The following is a 19,489-nucleotide window of genomic DNA, read 5'->3' on the forward strand; positions in this document are numbered from 1 at the left end:
TATGATACTGTAAAGTAAGAGTACAGCATACTGGTGAATCAGTGGGAAATCATTATTTGAAAATCCCTCTGCCCATTTAGAATAGTTAGAGCAGATTTGCACACATATTTTTCCTGTGATTATATGGCTGGATTATGCACCAGTTTGTTATAAATTCAATACTTCTTGCATTACTATAAAGAAATATGGCAAAATAGCCCTTTATAAAAACTCTTAATTTCATTTGTTCTCATAGATTTCTCATAAAAAAAAAAAAAAAAAAAAAAAAAAATTGCACATCCATTTCTCATTTAGCCTTTGAAGAGGTTGTTGTTGTTTGGTTTTTAGGAGCATTAGCAATTAAGGCCATACTGCTCCGGGAATATGCGGTGGTCATTCCCTGACCTTTCCGCATCCTCCGTATTTGGTGGTCACGGGCTCGAACCCCGGTCTAATCAAGAAGCATGTGCTACGCACTGATGCTCTGCCCACCTGGCTATGGAGAAGAGGAAGAATGCACTTTTTCTTCAGATAAAGTCCTTGTGACTGCATTACAGGTGTTTCAAGGTTTTTCATTAACACATTCCCGTTTCCCCTTCTTCCTTTAGCTTCAATAATGAATTCAAAAGGGAATTTGAAACATAACCAAAAAAAAATAAAATTATAGAAATTTCCATCCAAGTGGAAATTTCTATAATTATACAAAAATAACCAACAAACTATAATAATTTTGCTTCAACAGGGTTAGGTTTTAGATTTTATTGGTAAATCAGTGACAAAGGCTCTTTTGTGCCATACAAAGTCATAAAATGTCAAAGTATTTAAGTATTAGTAACCTTTGAAATAGGTAACCTTGTCAAAAAAGATTTTAATGTTTAAGAAAGAGTAAAGAGTCAATATATGAAGTAAAAGTTATATTTTATATACAGTGAATCACCCTTAATGGACGCCTCTTGTTGTCATTCAGGCTTGGGTCCTGGCCAGAAGTATTAGAAATTACATGTTAGACTAACTCTCTAAAATGGCCGCTCCCTAATATGAAAATGGGCACTTTAATAGGTATCCTTTTGGTATTTTCAACTTCCCTAGATGGGACACTTTCAAGGGTAATTGACACATACCTTTGATTTGCAAATGGTCGAGACTATTAGAGTAATACTCATTAGACGTGATGGCAATAGATTACTCACGGAGGAGATTGCACAATATGTCGTTAATATGCTCACACTTCTGATAAACAATGTTTACCAACTTATTCGGGCTGTCCGATGTAATTCCACTGTCGTGTATCACTTAGCAAGGCAATAAAATTGCCAAACTTAGAATGCTATTTCCAGAATTAAAAAAACCACATGCAAGTGATACTTCACTTTTTTTTTCAGCAACCAGAAAAATGCATCTCTATAGTAGATGCAGCATAATCACAAAACTGCAACCATGGTGGAATTTGCCAACACCAAAAAGGCACAGTGTATGCTTTTGTTCAACAAACTGGTGTCTACCACCATTATGCATAAATTTCACGCATGGTTTAAAAAAAGCAACTGAGTACATCTGCATTGATAGAGAAAATTCATAAATGCTGCCTGTTTGTACACTCATCCTGGCAGAGGTGGTGGCCAAACAAAAAGTCAAAAAGGGTATGGTGGATTTGGGAAAGTTTCATGCAACACCCAGGGAAATCCATATGATATGCTGGTCATGAGCTTAACATATTGTAGTCAACAGCATATAACATGTTATGCTGCATTTGAGGATGAAATAATACAAATTACAGTTTGTACAGAAGCTGTTGATCAATGACAAAACCAAGAGGATGGAAGTTTTTTGATAAATTTTTCCATGATTACAGTTTTGTGATGAATCTGATTGGTCCACTTGACATCGATGGTTCGACTGTTGATGATCCTGCTCAGATAGCAAACAAACTGAATGAGTATTTTGCATCTACATTCACACATGAGGAATTATTAAGGTTTGAAAATGGCAGAAGGTTATCAAATTGTAGCAGGATACTTAATGATTTTGTAATAACTGAAAGCAAGAGGAGAAATTGTTGAAGTTAAACATAAGAAAAGCACCTGGGGTGGATGGGATCTATCCAGTTATATTAAAGGAGGCGGCAAAGCAACTAAGCAAACCCTTGGCCATAATTATGAGAGCGTCCTTGGACTCAGGGGAGGTTCCCACGGACTGGAGATGTGCAAATGTATCCCCAATTCACAAAGGGGGATCGAAGGGTGACACGAGTAATTACAGACCAGTTAGTTTTACTTCTGTTCTGGGTAAAATAATGGAGTCACTGGTTAAAGATGCATTGCAGGATCATCTAGACAAGACTGCAGCAATAATTCAGACACAGCATGGGTTTGTTAAGGGAAAGTCTTGTCTGGCAAATTTGATAGGATATTATGATGTGGTTACAAAGGAACTGGATGCAAAAAATAATTAATTGTGCAGTCAGATATGAAGTTTTTTGAGCAATGCAGACAGGCTGCCAGGGCAGGTCATGGGGTTTTGTCAATGATATATAGGAATTTTGCTAGCAGGGAAAAGGAGGTGATTGTCCCTCTGTATAAGGCAATGGTCAGGCCACGCCTTGAGTACTGCGTACAGGTCTGGAGGCCTCATTTTAGGAAGAATGTAGATTTACTTGAGCGTGTACAGAGAAGGGCAACAAGATTGGTGAGGGGAATGAAGGGATCCTCTTACCAAGAGAGGCTTAAGTTCTGCAAATTGCAGTGGCTGGAGACTAGGCACCTGCGTGGTGATCTGATTGAGATATATAAGGCCTTGAATGGGTTGAGCATGCTGAATTCTGATGGGATCCTTCCACTTGTTCAGATTACGAACCTAAGGGGGCATAAATTCAAATTAAGAAAAGACAGATGTAGAATAGATGTGTGGAAATTTGCCTTTAGCCAGCGGGTGGTTAATTGCTGGAACAAACTTCCATCTGTCGTTGTGGAAGTTAATAGGTTGAATAAATTTAAGGAGGAACTGGACAGGCATTTGAAGGGAATGGTGTGATTTTTTTTTATTTTTTTTTTGGCTGATGCTGCATAAGCTCATACACTTGCTTTCTTGCATCACATGCCACTGCTACTACTACTACTACAGTATGATTTTTCACATGCACATTTTAAAGACTAAGAGATTATACATGGTCAGATATCTTTGGAATATTAGTTTCTACATTTAGAAGAAAGAGTTTACCATCAGTGAGGATATGCTCTATGACTTGTCCACAAGCAGTTTTGATCCTTTTTTGCTGCTCTGCATTCTGCATTTCAAGATGGTTTGTTTTGATTCTGGTTTGTTGCTCTGCATTCTGCATTCCAAGATGGTTAAGAAATGAGGTAGATAATGAGGTAGAAATCAAGTAGATATTGTTGGAATTGCAATTGTAGTTACAATGAACAATATTTTCTGTGATGTACATCACTGCTTCATTGATAGGCTCCTGACTGGTATTCCAATCGGCCTGATTAATTTTACACCGTGATAACCTAAAAGAAAGACAGTCTCCCACCAAGTAACAAAGTTTTCACACAGAAGCAGTCACTGCTATAGGGAGTTTTCTTCCATCTCACAAATAAGTGAAAGAAGGAGAGACATTGAGCAAATATAAAGATTAATGGCAGAAACCATATGGACATACATGTGGAAGAATGTATCAGTTTCCACATTTAGAGGAGAGATAGAGAGAGAGAGAGAGAGAGAGAGAGTTTACTATCAGTGAGCATATGCCCTATGACTAGTCCCCATTAATGTCGGCACTAACCCAATGGTAGTGTGCCCATTGAAATCCCCAAGAAGTAAGTGAGGGAACAGCAGTTGCATAATAAGGTCATCAAGGTCTGTATGGTGGGTGTCAGTGCCAGATGGCAAATAGATAGATGTTGGTGGTGGAAAATGGCAATGGTTGAAATGGGGTCTAGTTGCCCACAAGGATAGCAATTCCTCCATGGTCAGGTCCATCTCCGGTTTTACCCTGATGGACAACAATGATGTTATACAAGGAAAAGTCTTCATTTGCCTTTAAGTATGTCTCCTGTTTTCCAAAAGCAAAGCAAACTGGTTTATAATTTTGCAGGAGAACCCAGATGTCATATTTCATCAGAATCCACAAGGACAAGTTATTGCTATGGATAAAGGAATGGTTAAATGGAAGAAGATAGAAAGTGGTTATCAATGGACACTGCTTATCTTGGACTAATGTAATTAGTGGAGTTTCCCAAAGTTCAGTGCTGGGTCCATTGTTGTTTTCGATATTTATCTAATGATATGATGACGGTATATCAGGCTTAATGTGTAAGTTTGCAGATGATACAAAGGTTGGCAGAGTGGTTAATGACAGTCATGAGAGTGAGCTACTGTAACAAGATCTAGGAAAATTGAGTTGATGGGCTGACAGTAAACAGTTAAAGTTTAGCATTGACAAATGCAAGGTACTGCATATGGATAGCAGTAACCCCAGAGTAACTTATCAACTGTGTGGTACTACACTCAGGGTAGTGGAGAATGAAAAAGACTGAAAGTAATTGTGCATTCAGACATGAAATTCTCTGAGCAGTGGAGACATGCTGCCAGGACAGCTCATGGGGTTTTGTCAATGATATACAAAAACTTTGCTAGCAGGGATAAGGAGGTGATTATCCCTTTGTATAAGGCCAAGGTTAGGCTACATCTTGAGTACTGTATACAAGTCTGGAGGCCTCACTTTAAGAAGGATGTAGATCTGCTGGAACGGGTGCAGAGTAGGGCAACTAGTTTGGAAGGGTGCTCGTACCTAGAAAGGCTTCAGTTCTGCAAATTACAGTATCTTGAGACCAGGCACTTGTGGGGAGATTTGATTGAGATGTTTAAAGCCTTGACTGGATTGAGTAAGCGGAATGTTAATGCCATTCTTCCACTTGCTGAGAGGGGGCACACATGAGGGGCATAAATTCAAGTTAAGGAAGGATGGTTGCAGGATAGATGTGTATAAGTTGGCCTTTAGCCAGCAAGTGGCTGATTGTTGGAACAGGCTTCCATCTGTTGTTGAAATGGATGAGTTGAATAAATTCAAAGAAAAGCTAAAATTCTTGGAGGGCATGGATGGGTGATGTGTAGGCTTTTTTTTTTTTTTTTTTGGCTGATGCTATATAAGTTTGCCATTACTACTACTACTACATCAAGGCACATGCAAGGGCACCATGACAGGCTGTTTGCAAGTCCATCTTTCTGGACCTTAGTGGGTTAGGTTATACAGCTTTACTGGGTAGTTCAAGTACCAAGTTGTAATTGCATTCAGAAACACTGGTATACTGAAATTAAAGATGAAATTAAACATATCCATATAGTCATGGATATATGTTTTGCAGCTCAAAGTTTTCAGTTCAAAACAAACAGACACATCAAGCAGGTCCCATTCTGAGACACCTTAGGATAAATTAATTGTCTTCTGGGGGTGTTACTATAACTGGAATTCTCCCAACAGAGGTGGTTTTGAGGAACTGCTCTGAGTGTTTATCACACTTCGTTTTGATGAGGATATCCCCAGAATGCAGCCATTCTACAGATTTGGGAGAGCCTGCCATCCCTGCTAAACCCTTCTGAACATTGAAGGGTACATTTTTCTTATATGTTTCTCATCAGTAGAATGGATTAACAGTTATCAAGTGTCAGACCTGATACAGCTTCATTTCTAAGCCTCTTTTCTGATATGACATCTGTTTCAATGGCATAATTTTCTGGTAGGGTTGTGTTGGGGTCCTAGAAGAATTTAGATCAGGATTCACAAAGATTTTATTGTTTCAGTGTCTGAGCTCCCCACCCACTATGGAGTCCAATCAGATATCCACTACCCAGCAAGCAATAAATGCACTCATTATTGTAGCACCAGAGCTACCTAGGCACCATACCTGTACTGTTACCAGCTTGAATCCTGTGCCTTGAACCATAAGGGTTGGGGAATGGCAATGACACAGATAACACTAGCCAATTGATCCTGGGTGAGCCATCCCAGGACCACCTGTATTGTCAAAGCAGTGGTGTGTTGAATCCTTGAAGCTACACTGTGAGTGTTGGATCCCAGTGATGCTAATCTGGAGGGCAGTAGCGTCAATGGGAGGTCCTCTCACCATGTAAAGATACCCATGTCAAGTGGCTTTTAACAAGGAATTAAGTGTTTTATTCAACTTTGCATATAATTAAAATACAAATAAAACATTTTAGTTTTCATAAGGTTTATAGTATTACTAGTGAATAAGAAAAAAATTGAAAAGATTTAATTAAAACCAAAAATGGCTCCACTATAAAAGTTAAAGCCCTAGGTTTGTGTAAGAGCCCTTTATGCCTACAAATATTAAGTTACAATATATACTTACTGGGAGGTCTGATCAACAGCTCCATATTTTCTATAGATTCAGCCCCTTTCCCTTCCATCCCCCTTTATTCTACCCACCCCCAACTGACTTATATTAGTGTTTCCCATCTTCTCTTCCTTCAGTCTCAAAGAAGATTAACTAACAAAAGGTTTACCCAGCCAGCACAAAAACCTTATGCCCAGGTTTCCCTATGATACCTCAGTTCCAGTAGCTGATGATGCACATGATTCCAAGTTATATACATTTTAGTTTATAATCCGTAATTGCCTCACAGTTTCATCACTGTTATATTACCCTCTAGATTTTTAAAAAATGTAGTGTTTGTTTTTGACTTATAGCAATATATATGAAATCCCAAACATTTAGACACAGATGAACATTTATGAAGTTGTCATTCCACTTACCTGGCACTTAAGATTACTACAAGACTCCCACAGGCACACCATAAGCGTCTCCCTACTAGTTGTAGGCATGTGACTGAGCTAGAACCAATAACAACATAAAACACATCAGGTTTGGGTGCCCGTCCTTGAACATTCTACATAAAAAAACAGAAGAGAAATTTTTTTACTTTTGAGTTCATAGTTTCACTGTGTATTCTTTACATTTTTTAATGGTTTAAAGATACCTGAATTGGAGAACTATCAATACTATTTATAATTTAAGAAATAAAACTCTATTTTCTGCCAAAATAATGCAGGTAATGATGTTAATGGACTATTCTATTGTTATACCACCTAAAGATAAAGTTTTTCAAATCTCAATGTATACAGAATTTTCAAAATAATCCCAACAATGACTAACCTCTATTACTGCCAGGGTTCCATCAGCCAGCCCAGCAAACACCTGTTTCACCCCATCCCTTTGGTGTGAACACAGACTAAACACACTATCATTGAGGCTAATTTCCCATAATAGCTTCCTGAAAGAAACAAAAGGTTTAATTAAATCAGAAGAAAGCAGAAAAATTCTTGTGGAAAATCAAAAGTTGAAAATGGTGTCTCATTCTTCTTAATGTCTCACATTCCATATATTCATTTTTCAAAAAGAAATTGGCTATTTTTTATAATAGTGAAACAAACTTAATAAAATTGAGATACTGTATCACAATGAAATGAACTTAACTGAAACCACAGTTCCAGCCCTACCTGGAAATTGTGTGGTAAGCATGAACAAAACGAGAGAGGGTTCCAAAGAGCATGATCATATCATCAGGAGCATGCATGCACATCACCCGAGAATCAAACTGCAAAGAAGAAAAGAAATAGTTAAAAAGTGTATTGCCAACAAATGTTGTCTCTTGTTTTCTCACAGTCTTAATTAGTTTGCACTGACATAATATAACTACCCTGTCTTGGGTTTCTGGAAAAGAATATTGCGCAGATTAATACAAATAGGGAACGAAACCAAGACATCATGCTTCCAGGACAGCTCATGTGGTTTTGTCAATGATATACAGAAACTCTGCTAGTAGGGATAAGCAGGTGATCATCCATTTGTATAAGGCCATGGTTAGGCCACATCTTGAGTACTGTATACAAGTCTGGAGGCCCTCACTTTAGGAAGGATGTAGATCTGCTGGAACAGGTGCAGAGAAGGGCAACCAGACTGGTGAAGGGAACAAAAGGGTGCTTTTGCAAATTGCAGTGTCTCAAGACTAGGCACCTGCGGAGAGATCCGATTGAAGTGTTTAAAGCCTTGAATGGATTGAGTAAGCTGAATATTAATGTCATTCTTCCACTTTCCTTGCTGAGACTACACACACAATGGGGCATAAATTTGAGTTGAGGAAGATTGGTTGCAGGATAGATGTGCAGAAGTTTGCCTTCAGCCAGCAGGTGGTTAAATTTTGGAAGAGGCTTCCATCTGTTGTTGTGGAAGTGGATGGGTTGAATAAATTAAAGGAAGAGCTAGACAAATTCTTGGAGAGTGTGGATGGGTGAACTGTAGGGTTTTTTTTTTTTTTTTTTTGCTGATGCTATATAAGCTTGCTTTCTTGCATCATTTGCCATTACTGCTACTACTACCACCTTTAAGGCAATAGTCACAGAAGCATAAATATACCATTAAGAAAATATAGCATGAGGAGGATGCTAAGATGGATGAATAACGAACTAACCAATTTAACAGAGCAGAAAAAGATGACATGGGAAAGATACAGAGTGATGAAAAGTTCTGAAGTCTTTACAAGCTGAACTGTAAAGAATCTTAGAAATGGTTAGGCTGGAAAAGGCAGATTATGAGAAATCTCTGGCTAAGAAAACAGGAATAAGGAGTTTTTCACATGCTAATATTTTCAAATGCAAAGGAGAAAAGAAGGAATCAGATTAGACTCCTTCATAACATGAAAATCTTAAATAACCCATAACTGATATTGTGAATGAACTGAACGAACAGGTACTTAATATTGGTATTTACAGGAGAAAGGCCTTTCACAGTTAGGAAAGCATGAAATTAACAATATTGAAATTACAGATGATTGTTTATTACAAATATTTTCGAATCTAAAGGTGAGTAAGGCTACTGTGGTTGCTGGCACATGCTTAATAAATTTTAAGGGAGACAGCAAGAGAATACTTGAACCATTAAGATTAATTTTGCAGACATTACTGGACTCAGGAGAAATTCCTTTCGACTTGAGAAGAACCAGCATATTACCAATATACAGGAGATTCTAAGAGAAAAGTTGTTAAACTACAGATCACTCTGAATTCAGTGGTAGGGAAACCATGGAAGCAATAATCAACATTGCAATACAAGGTCATTTGGATAGAAATGGAATTCTGAAGGAAATGCAGCAGGGTTTTGTAAAGGGAAAATCATATTTAAACAACATGGTCAGCTATTTTGACAACGCTGCTCATGAGCTGGATGTAGGAAATAATTTCAGCATTGCTTATATGGATTTTAACAAAACATTTGATCTCTTTACCACATGGGAGTTGCTGTATATGGCAAAACATGTTTGGATCAGCAGGAAGATCCTTAAAGGGATTGCAGGGTAGCTGCAGGACAGAGGGATAGGGGTTGCAATTAATGATTACTCTCCTTAATGGACTAACTTAAGAAGTAGGATCACCAAAAGATTGGTAATGGGACCACTGTTTCTGATTTTCTTAAATGACATCAACAGGGATACAGCACATTATGTTAAGATTGGGAGAGTAGTTAATGATCAGTGACAAGCAGTGTTTCTTCACGAAGACTTAGATAATAGTTAGAGATGTGGCAGCTATATTTTAATGCAGCAAAATGCAAGGTCTTACACTTGGGGAATGGCAACCCCAAAATAATTTAAGCGCTTGGTACCCCACCAAGTACTTAAATTAAAAACAGTAGAGGAAGAATCCATACTGTAACCCCTAAAAGCATTTGGGGTTACAATATGGATGGACATGAAGTTTTCCATACAGTGCATACAGGTGGCAATCCACTCATGCTTTGAGTGGATTGTGATCTTGAAATGGTCCAAAGATTGGCAGTGCACCTGGTATGATTGAAAACAGGGCATCCATATGAGTAAAGACTTCAAATATGTGGGCTATAATCAAAACTGTTGGAATTGCTCACACAGTGATGTAGCATTTCAGATAAATAGCCTGTATAAATAAAATAAACGGATAAAATTGGAAACAAAAAGCACATACAGTAGGGCCCCACTCATATGGCAGGTTATGTTCCAGACCCCTGCCGAAAAGTGGAACATAGCCTTTTTTTTTCCATTGCTGTAAACAGACTGAATCACCAACAAACTATCATATGCTGTAAAAAGTCTGAATCACTGACAATAAAATGGCACTTATTAAAGTAAAAAAAAAAAAAAAAAAATTTAACTTAATGCTTTCTAACACTCCATTGGTATTTGTGCATTTATTTTTGATGACGAGAACTTTCAATTGCTGTAAGTAACACTATCGTCTTAGTTATGATACAAAGCCTGTTGAATGTCAAATGAAGTCCACAGTTGGCCAAATTTATTTATTTACAATTTTTTTTTTTGAAAAACTGTGTACAAATATAGCCATACCTTTGCTGTACATAAAAGCACCTGGGTAAAATCTGCCATAAGTGTTGTTCTACAATCAGTTCATCATCTATCATCCTATGTTATGTTCGTGACGTGATCTGCACTCATCTTTAGTCTTTAAAAATTGTTGCTGACAGTGAGTAACTGTTGGTAACAAGTTTTTATTAACGAGGGAGGGACATTTTTTACTAACAAGGGAGGGCAGTGTTTTGATTCATATTTTTGAATTTCTGACTACTGGCAGCACAAGTTAGAGTTACAATTCCGTGAAAATAAATGCATGGAAATATTAATCTTTATTCATATATGAATTTTTATATATTTATAGTAGTTTAATCCTTCCTGCTTTTTAAAATGAGGGCAGTTCTCATCTCTGGGCTGTATTATTTGTGTTGCCCTGGAAATAAAAATCCTGCAGAAAAAAATTTGCTGGATAGCTTTTCCCAGGTGTTTATTAAGACAGTATTTGTTACTATTGCCTTTCTAATTATGTACTGTATTCCAGTTTAGTATTTTTGAAAGTAAAACAGGCATGTATGTATTTGTATTAAAAGGTATCTGAACACAGCCATGGAAAATTTTGTTTGTAATTTCCACTCTCATCCAATGTTTGAGAACACAATTTATCAACTATACAGTACAGGCACGTGCATCATTCAGAAAACATGAAAAACTCTGAAATGTGTCTTGTCTCCTAACTCAACTTTGCCAGATAAATTGACCTGCATTACATGCCAAAAGATTATTATCCAGACCCCGCATTCTGAATAAAACATTTGTTTCTTTAATGAAGTGACTGTTGTTTTTGTGGATTTCAAGGCAATTGAAGATGTTCCGATAGTAGTGAAAAACTTTACTGCAGCTGCCAAAGCAAGTGGTGACTGGTGTCAATCATGCAAGGAAGAGAGGGGAATCTAAAAGCCTTCACTTCTATTCCTAGAAAAAAAAAGCATAAAAAAATCCTGTCCATTATTTTGTTTCTCTTTATTTTTTTATCCTTGTTATTTTATTTTTTTTTAAATGAAATATTAAAAAAAGTGATTTTGTTTTCCATCACTTCAGTAACTTCATGGTGCCAAGTTTCTCATTTCCAAATTTTCATTAACAGTCTAAGGGATAAAAGAATGAAATAATTAAAATAATAAAAATAAGTTAATCACATAGAAATATTATCAAAAACCAGACAGCGGGGCTAACGATGTGTTCTCCCTTCATCCATTCTTGAATTTTATCATTTCATGTTTGGCTATATTTATTACTGACATAGCCAAGTGGTCAGGCATGAGGGTACAGAAGTACATATGCTTTGAGCGGATTGTGGTTCAAGCCCACACAACTACTAAATATGGTTAATGATTGTATTCATTGTCAAAATAATTAACCTCCTCTAAACTGGTTTGTGTCAGAGTATAAACAAGAACATTATACCAAAACTGGAAAAATCCAAAAACTAGCAATTTCCATGTTGCTAGATTTCAGAAGTTGTGCTTGTATCAGGAATATGAGTGGCTATTTGAGATGATGCATCTGATTAATACCAAAGATTTCAACTGCTGGATCAACTCTACATTCGAAGATTGGGTTAAACTTGAATTCACCCTACCCCCCCCTCCTTTCTAATGAAAGGTTTAAATACTTACTTGGAAAAATGTTTGAAAGGGAACAAATTTCAAATGGTTAATGATATCATTGCAACAAGAAGGCTGGATTGCAGGATAAGATTCAGAATTTTTTTTAACTGGCCTGAAAAAGGTGGAGGAGAAATGTAACAAACGTATTAGTCTTTGGGAAAGTATTTTGAGTAAATATACAGTTTTAGTTATTTAGCTAATTTCTTTATAGCATAGGCTATTCTGATCCACTCCCCACCCCCAAAGTAGTATTCAACTATGGGTGAAATACTTATGCATTTCAACCAAATATTAAAACAATTGTTTAATCATCAACAACTGATTAAAACAGTATTGTGTCAGTGAAAATAAAGTTCTGGGTCAAATTTTTTTTTTTTTAGGAGCATTAGCAACTAAGACCATATTGCTCTGGGATATGCGGTGGTCATTCCCTGACCTTTCCGCATCCTCTGTATTTGGTGGTGACGGGCTCGAACCCCGGTCTAATCAAGAAGCATGTGCTACGCACTGCTGCTCCTTCCCACCTGACTACGAAAGCGCCCCCTGGGTCAAACAGATTGCAAACTAAATCGTCTATGAAGGATGCAGTCCATTCAGAATACCTGCTGAATTTAAAAAATTGTAATCTAGTTCCCGACTTTACAAGTTAATTCGTCCCTAGTGCGCACTCGTAAAGTGAGAATTCATTCCCCATAGACATAATGTTAAAAACAGGAGTTAGGTTCTCAACAATGAGATTAGCTAGCTAATTAGTTAATGTTTAAACATAATTTGATTGATTTATCCAAAGAAATAAAAGCACAGCCTGTAAAATCAAGCAAATTATAATAATAAAGAAATTAGTTATGACTTACAAATGTTAAAGAATGTTTAATCTTCATCATCATCAACTAAATGCACACTTGTTGATCACTCATTATTGGCTTGGCACTCGTTGGTTTGTTGCACCAGAGTCTTTTTTTCAGAAATGCTTCAAGAGGCGTTTGTTTCCAAGATAATGTTCTCTTTTCTTTATAAATTTCACGATAGCATGCATAAGCATTTTTTAACGGCATGCACAAACTGCAACTAACACAATACGTGCAGAGTAACAAGTTTACCAAGCTTTAAAAAAAAAAAAAAAAAAGGAATGAAGAGAAGATGCAGAAAATTTGTTTTTATATGATTGAAGATTGCAGTGAGGGGGAAACATATTTCACCATAATAACATAAAAAAAAAAAAACCACACAATTCCAGCTATCGGTATTTTCACAAATGCAACAGCATGGAGTTTACTACATGTTTATAATTGCTTGCACTAACAGAAAAGCCCAATAAAATGGAAAGTGCAAATTGTTTTTATTATTTTATGGTCATGACTTCCAGAAATGTGCTTTAGAAAAATATCACAAACGCATTCAAAATTGATTCTTATGATAGAACATAATTATGAAGCCTCTGTAGCCAGGTGGGCAGGAGCAGCAGTGCATAGTACATGCTTCTTGATTAGACCAGGGTTTGAGCCCGTGACCACCAAATATGGAGGATGGGGAAAGGTCAGGGAATAACCACCACATATCCCCAGAGCAATATGGCCTTAGTTGCTAATGCTCCTAAAAACCAAATAACACACAATAATTATGAAATGAAAGCGTAGTGCATTTTAATGATTTGAATTGGTAATACAATTTGCATTATAAAATGACCTTTTAGAGAGATAAATAGCTTAGTTACATAGAGAAAATTTCAACTGAGAAAAGTTCAAGTCCAATGTCAACAAATATCTTCTTTCGTCTTCTCCACCTCCAACCCAAGCACGGTACTAAGTACTATAGGTTCTAATACCTCTAGTGTTTGGGGTTCACATAAAAAAAAAAAAAAAAAAAACTTTCGAGGTCTTGGAACGAATTACCAAAAAAAAAAACAATGTATTATTGGGTTTACGTTACGATATTTTCACGATACAATGATGGTGTCTCTGGAACGAATTAATATCGTAAAGTGGGGTATATTGTATTGTATAGCTATGCGCGTGGTTTTAAATGTGGCATTTACAAATGTTTAACATTCATTTTTTGCAATTAAAATTCATATTTTCGATTTTGTTGATACTTGAAAAAAAAAAAAACCTCTTAAACCTGGGAACTCGTAAAGCGAAAACTTGTAAAGTGGGAACTGCCTGTATTTTACATCAGTTCAACAAACCAGTCTAATCTAAGCATCAACTAAAACTACAATTTGTAATAAATTTTTTCAATAGTATTATGGGACTGAGGTCAGATATTTACCTCAACATTCAGCCTGTACATGATGTTTTCTACACAGTTTACCAAGGACACCCTGGAACCATGTTTGTAACCATGGCAAAGCCACATCTTATCTGTATATAACAAAATAAAAACAACCTTGTATGAATCCAGTAGTTCCATTCAAAATTAAACCTTGAAAACAAGTTGAGTTTTCTAATTTCAAAGGAATCATTATGCATACCATAAAATAAAGGACAAATGAGCAGTGTACTTCAAAACTTTTGTAACAACGATGCAGATTTACTCTAATACACTTACCTCTACCAAATACTGCAGCACACTCAATTATCAGATTATGAGGACCTTCTAATTCCACTTGAGCCATCTGGAAAATAATTTTATAGTCATAAGACTAAATACAATTTAATGGATTCAATTGTTACCATTATTTATTTCTCTTAATATTTATGATAGTCATTAATAATTCAGTAAATTTTCACAATTGGGGCTAATACTAGGTCAAAATTTGTATGTAATAACTTCAATTAGTTTTGATAATGGAGACTTTCTGTTTATACCAAAGACTGAGTGCAGAGTACTCAGCAGTAAGGCCTGGGCTTATGTCCAACTTAACCCTCTGACAGGAGCACCCTGGAATTAAAAGTATGCCAGAGTGATTTTTCCTAATTTAAACAAAATTTATAAGAGTGACATCAATGCCAAGTTATTAATTTCTCAATGTTTCCAAACAGTCTGCATCATTAATTCCACCATTCACTGCATGCTGTGATGAATAATCCACCATGCAAAAAAAAAAAAAAAAGCATAAAGTGTGGAAAAAGGGATTTTATTAATAATAATAATATAAAGAATGGATTTTTTTTTTTGCAATTGTATTAATAACAGATTGAAAAATAAAGAATGGCATCAAACAGTGCACAATTTTTAATTTTTTTATACTGATTTTAAGGTTATAGAATGGCAGACTCATCCCAAGCTGCATCTGTCAGTTAGAAGGAAATTTGTGCACCCATCAGAAGATTAGGTACAAATACCATTATTATTGGTTTTGTCCATTTTGCTAATATCGTTTTAAACTATACAGCATCACCAGAATAGGTGAATCCATTATACATTTAAAAATCTGAAGCAATTCCAGGGCAGCTTTTGAAGCTTACTCACTTCTCATCAGCTGATGTGTGGTCTAGACGATGCAAAGAAAGAATCTTATACAGCATTAGCTAAAAAAAAAAAAAAACCTATATCATCTCATCTGTGCATATCTAATAATTTGTCTAATCCTTCTTTAAATTTATTCAAACCACCCATTCCACAACATCAGATAGAAGTTTATTCCAAAAATCAACCACACTCCAGCTAAAAGAAAATTTCAACAAACCGTGCAACCTTTGTATCTCAATTTAAATTCATGCCCCCTTATGTACATTGTCTGAGAAGGAGATGGATGGAATATGCAGTAAGTTAACTCTCATTAATTGGTAATTATTGTCAATGTAACAGAGGTTTTAGTTCCATGATTTTCTAGTAAAGAAAGTTTTTCTCTATTAGCAAAAATATGTTATGTGACTTTATGCAAACACGGGAATGGTGAAAAATAATGATAAAGCTAATAGTTTAAGTTTCCCAGAAACAGATAAACTTGAAAGAGTAACATTCCTAGTCTTAACATAAACATATAGAACTGTTATCTGCTCTATTTATATGCATAAAACAATGGTCAGAGATGCAAGTGTGCAGGGTGCTAAAATGGGTGCATTTTAATAGTTTTGTTATTGCGAACAAAAAAAAATTATTTAGTGAATGGAAAAACATAATGAGCTCCAAGCTGCCAAATAGGTATCTGTAATTGATAAGGCTCCTCTTATGTTTGATTCTGGCTGAGGAAGAAAGAACTATAGAATAACGTGGGTTAGCAAAGCTGACTCAGAACTATCCCTCCTACTCCATTCCCTTAACATAATTATCCCACCATTATAAATGTTCAGAAATAAGTGGCTCACCATTCTTTCCCTCTCTCTGATGGCTTGTTTCTCCCTTTCTTTTTTCTTTGCTTTTTCCTGTAGAACCTTGTAATAACATGCTTCTTTTGAAGCAATTTCTTGTCTCCTGGGAAATGGTTCAAAATCTTCAAAGGCCACCTGTTGATATAGAAAGAAGTGAAGAGCAAACTGAAAACTTATAAAATTATTACATACAGGACAGCAAATTTATTAAATTTCTTACTCCAATAAGAAATAACTGTCAAAAATTGCATTAGTATGTTTCCTTTTATTCTATTTAGAACACAAAATAATGATTACCATATTATACTGAACAAATGGGAATAAAATAACAGTGTTGTCGGTAAATAAAGCAGCTGAACTACTAGTCATTACATCTGATAGACAGAATGCATTTTTATTTATATATTATTATTATTATTATTATTATTATTATTATTATTATAATTAGCCTTATGGTGCAAGGAAGCCTGAGGCTTTTGCTGCACCAGCCAAAAAAAAAAAATTTCAGTTACCCCAGACAGACAGAGAGAGAGAGAGAGAGAGAGAAATAGAAGGGAATCACCAAGAAAGAGAAGAATGATGATATCCAGCTTAGGACCCTGGGTGTGCCAAGCCCATACTCACCAGATGTGTATTTCACCACACAGGACCATATGCCCCCCTAACCAAAAATTTTGAAATTAAAGAAAAAGAATGCAATCCACAGTTAGAGAAAATACATGGCATTCTAAAAGAATGCTATGAATTTTCTATAACTGTGGATTCAACTCCTGATGTTACTCAGTTCAAGTAACATTTGTTCTGAGAGACAAATTGAGAAGGTAACGTTTGTGAAAGGTTTACTGATTTCATTCAAATCGACAAACATAATTCTGAATCGGATAAAGATGGAATGACCAACATGAAATCACTGTTGAACATCTACTTTGGAATGAGACTGTAAATAATTTCCCCCTTTAATTTTGTCAATAGTTGCATTTTGTAATTAATATTGTAAATATATGCACTTGTGTAAATATTGTAAATAATTGCTATTCTTGCATTTTTGTACACTCTTCTAGCTGGTTGGCTGTGTAAAAGGGGTGAAAGCAAACACTTGCTAAAATAATAAACAGATTTAATAAATAAATAAAATACATATATAAATAGATAAATGCACATACATAATATGTATGCACGTACATTATATATATACACGCATACATAAATGCATATATGCGCACTAAATGCACGACCATACATAAATACACATGCACACACACACCTACAAGTGCATATGTAAATGCACACATGCATACCTAAAAGCAAATGTACACATGCATACCTAAATGCGCATGCATGTAGGTAAATGAACATCTGTACGCATCCAAGAATATACGTTAACGCACACGTGCATGGGAATACATAATGTGGGTATGGGTGGCTAACACCCACAATTACAGCTGAATATGTTGTTGTTCTTATGTATCGTGCAGTTCTTGCAGCTTGTCTCAAGTGCAAAAGGTGTTTGGATGTCCAATGTAGCTAGTTCATCCTCTTTTCAAGTAAATCAATATGCGACGAGAACGTAAGTTGGGATAAGCATTCCTGAATGTATTTTTGAATGTACCAGTTGTGCATAAATGAAGCATTTTTGAATGTACAAGACTGGTGATTTTAGGAGAGAATACGCATATGCCATCATTATAGTCTTCTGCAGATTATCTAAGTACAGTAATTTATCTAAGTACACGAATAACTGCATAAGCTTATGACTGATCTAGTCATGCAATGCACTATTAGATAAGGACGGTTGGATGGTCATCAAGATCTTTTTTTTTTTTTTTTTTGATGTTCTTGATTTGGGGTGTCTCTTAGGCATATGCCACCTTGTTCACCTGTGATGGTGCAGAAACTCTGTGAAAGAGGCCTGAAAAAAGTATTGATGTATGTGTTCTATTGTTAGTGTCAGGCCTCTTTGCATCAGAGCAGCCAACACCTGGGCAGCTGCTGCCTAATGCCTGTCCCTAAGCTCAAGCCAGGTTCAGGTCTACAATTCACTGTCAGTGCTCAATGCCTAAAATCCTGCATCCACAGGATGTAGTACAATACTGGTGAGTGCCAGCAATCTCACTCCCAGGTTGCCCATACCTGAGAGTGAGATTGTTGTTGCCCATGCCATCAATGGATCAGTTGTGTGTGTGTGTGTGTGTGTGTGTGTGTGTGTGTGTGTGTGTGTGTGTGTGTGTGTGTGTGTGTGTGTGTGTGTGTGTGTGTGTGTGAAGTCATGTAAAAGAATATTAGAAACTAATATTCTTTTACATGACTTCACACACACACACACGGGGTATCAAAAAGCTTGTACCCTTACCTAGAAATAACAGCCCTAGAAAGGCAAAGCATCACAGGAACTTTAATCCTTTTCTATGTACGCTCCATGTATAGTAACACATTTCTCCCATCTATGGATCAGTTGTTTAATGCATTGATCATAGAAGTCCACACTCTTTGTCTGAAACCATGATTCCACTTCAATGATGACTTCCTGAGATGAATCAAAGCAGTGTCCACACAATGGTTTCTTCATTTCTCGAAAGAAGTCTGGTCAGGAGAATAGGGTGGGTGCTGCAGTAGTGCGAGGCAGCATTGAAGAAGATGGACACCTTTGATTAACATTTCATGCCTTTTCACCTTCAAAGCATCGCGTAACTTTTTCAAAAGATTTCTGTAGTATTCACCGATAAGTGTGGAACAACGAGGTAGGTAATCTGTCAGGATTAACCCTTTTATGTCCCAAAACAAGGACATCACCTTCTTCACAGATGGAGTGGCCTTTGTCTTTTTGGGAAGTTGGGAGGAGGTATGCTTCCACTGCCTTGACATGTCTAGTCTCTGGATCAATACTGGTACACCCAGCATTTGTCATTTGTCACCAACCAATCAAAAAAGCTCTCAACATGCGCATTACACAAATCCAACAGTTGGCGAAAACATTGCATTCGACATTGCTTCTGCAAAGGAGTCAGCAATCTTGGAACCCATCATGCAGAGACTGTAGACATGTGCATACGGTCACTTAAAATGCTGTGGGCAGACCCATAAATAATTCCCACTGCATTTGTGATGAAATGAATTGATACACATCTGTCACTCAGCACCAGCTGTTCAACCTTTGCAACTGTCTCACTGTCTGTGGATGTTGATGGCTTCCTTCTCTTGGGAATGAAGGCTATCTTCCTTCTCTTCCAT

The 19,489-nt window shown here is 36.4% G+C and overlaps 1 protein-coding gene across 2 annotated transcripts in view; it reads right to left on the reverse strand.

Moving 5' to 3' along the window:
* Positions 1-19,489, reverse strand: part of LOC150087225 (uncharacterized) — a 320,470-nt gene that overhangs the window by 36,576 nt on the left and 264,405 nt on the right. For both annotated transcript variants that reach the window (XM_090371087.1, XM_090371086.1), the window contains exons 18-23: positions 16,259-16,396; positions 14,556-14,622; positions 14,277-14,368; positions 7,499-7,596; positions 7,155-7,272; positions 6,755-6,888 (exon numbers count right to left, since the gene is read on the reverse strand). In XM_090371087.1, the coding sequence (XP_090227213.1) occupies positions 6,755-6,888; positions 7,155-7,272; positions 7,499-7,596; positions 14,277-14,368; positions 14,556-14,622; positions 16,259-16,396 (647 nt within the window). The remainder of the gene's footprint in view (positions 1-6,754; positions 6,889-7,154; positions 7,273-7,498; positions 7,597-14,276; positions 14,369-14,555; positions 14,623-16,258; positions 16,397-19,489) is intronic.

The sequence above is a fragment of the Mastigoproctus giganteus genome, chromosome 4, assembly GCF_048544385.1.
Source record: "Mastigoproctus giganteus isolate SK-2022 chromosome 4, ASM4854438v1, whole genome shotgun sequence".
In the NCBI taxonomy this organism is placed as follows: domain Eukaryota; kingdom Metazoa; phylum Arthropoda; class Arachnida; order Uropygi; family Thelyphonidae; genus Mastigoproctus; species Mastigoproctus giganteus.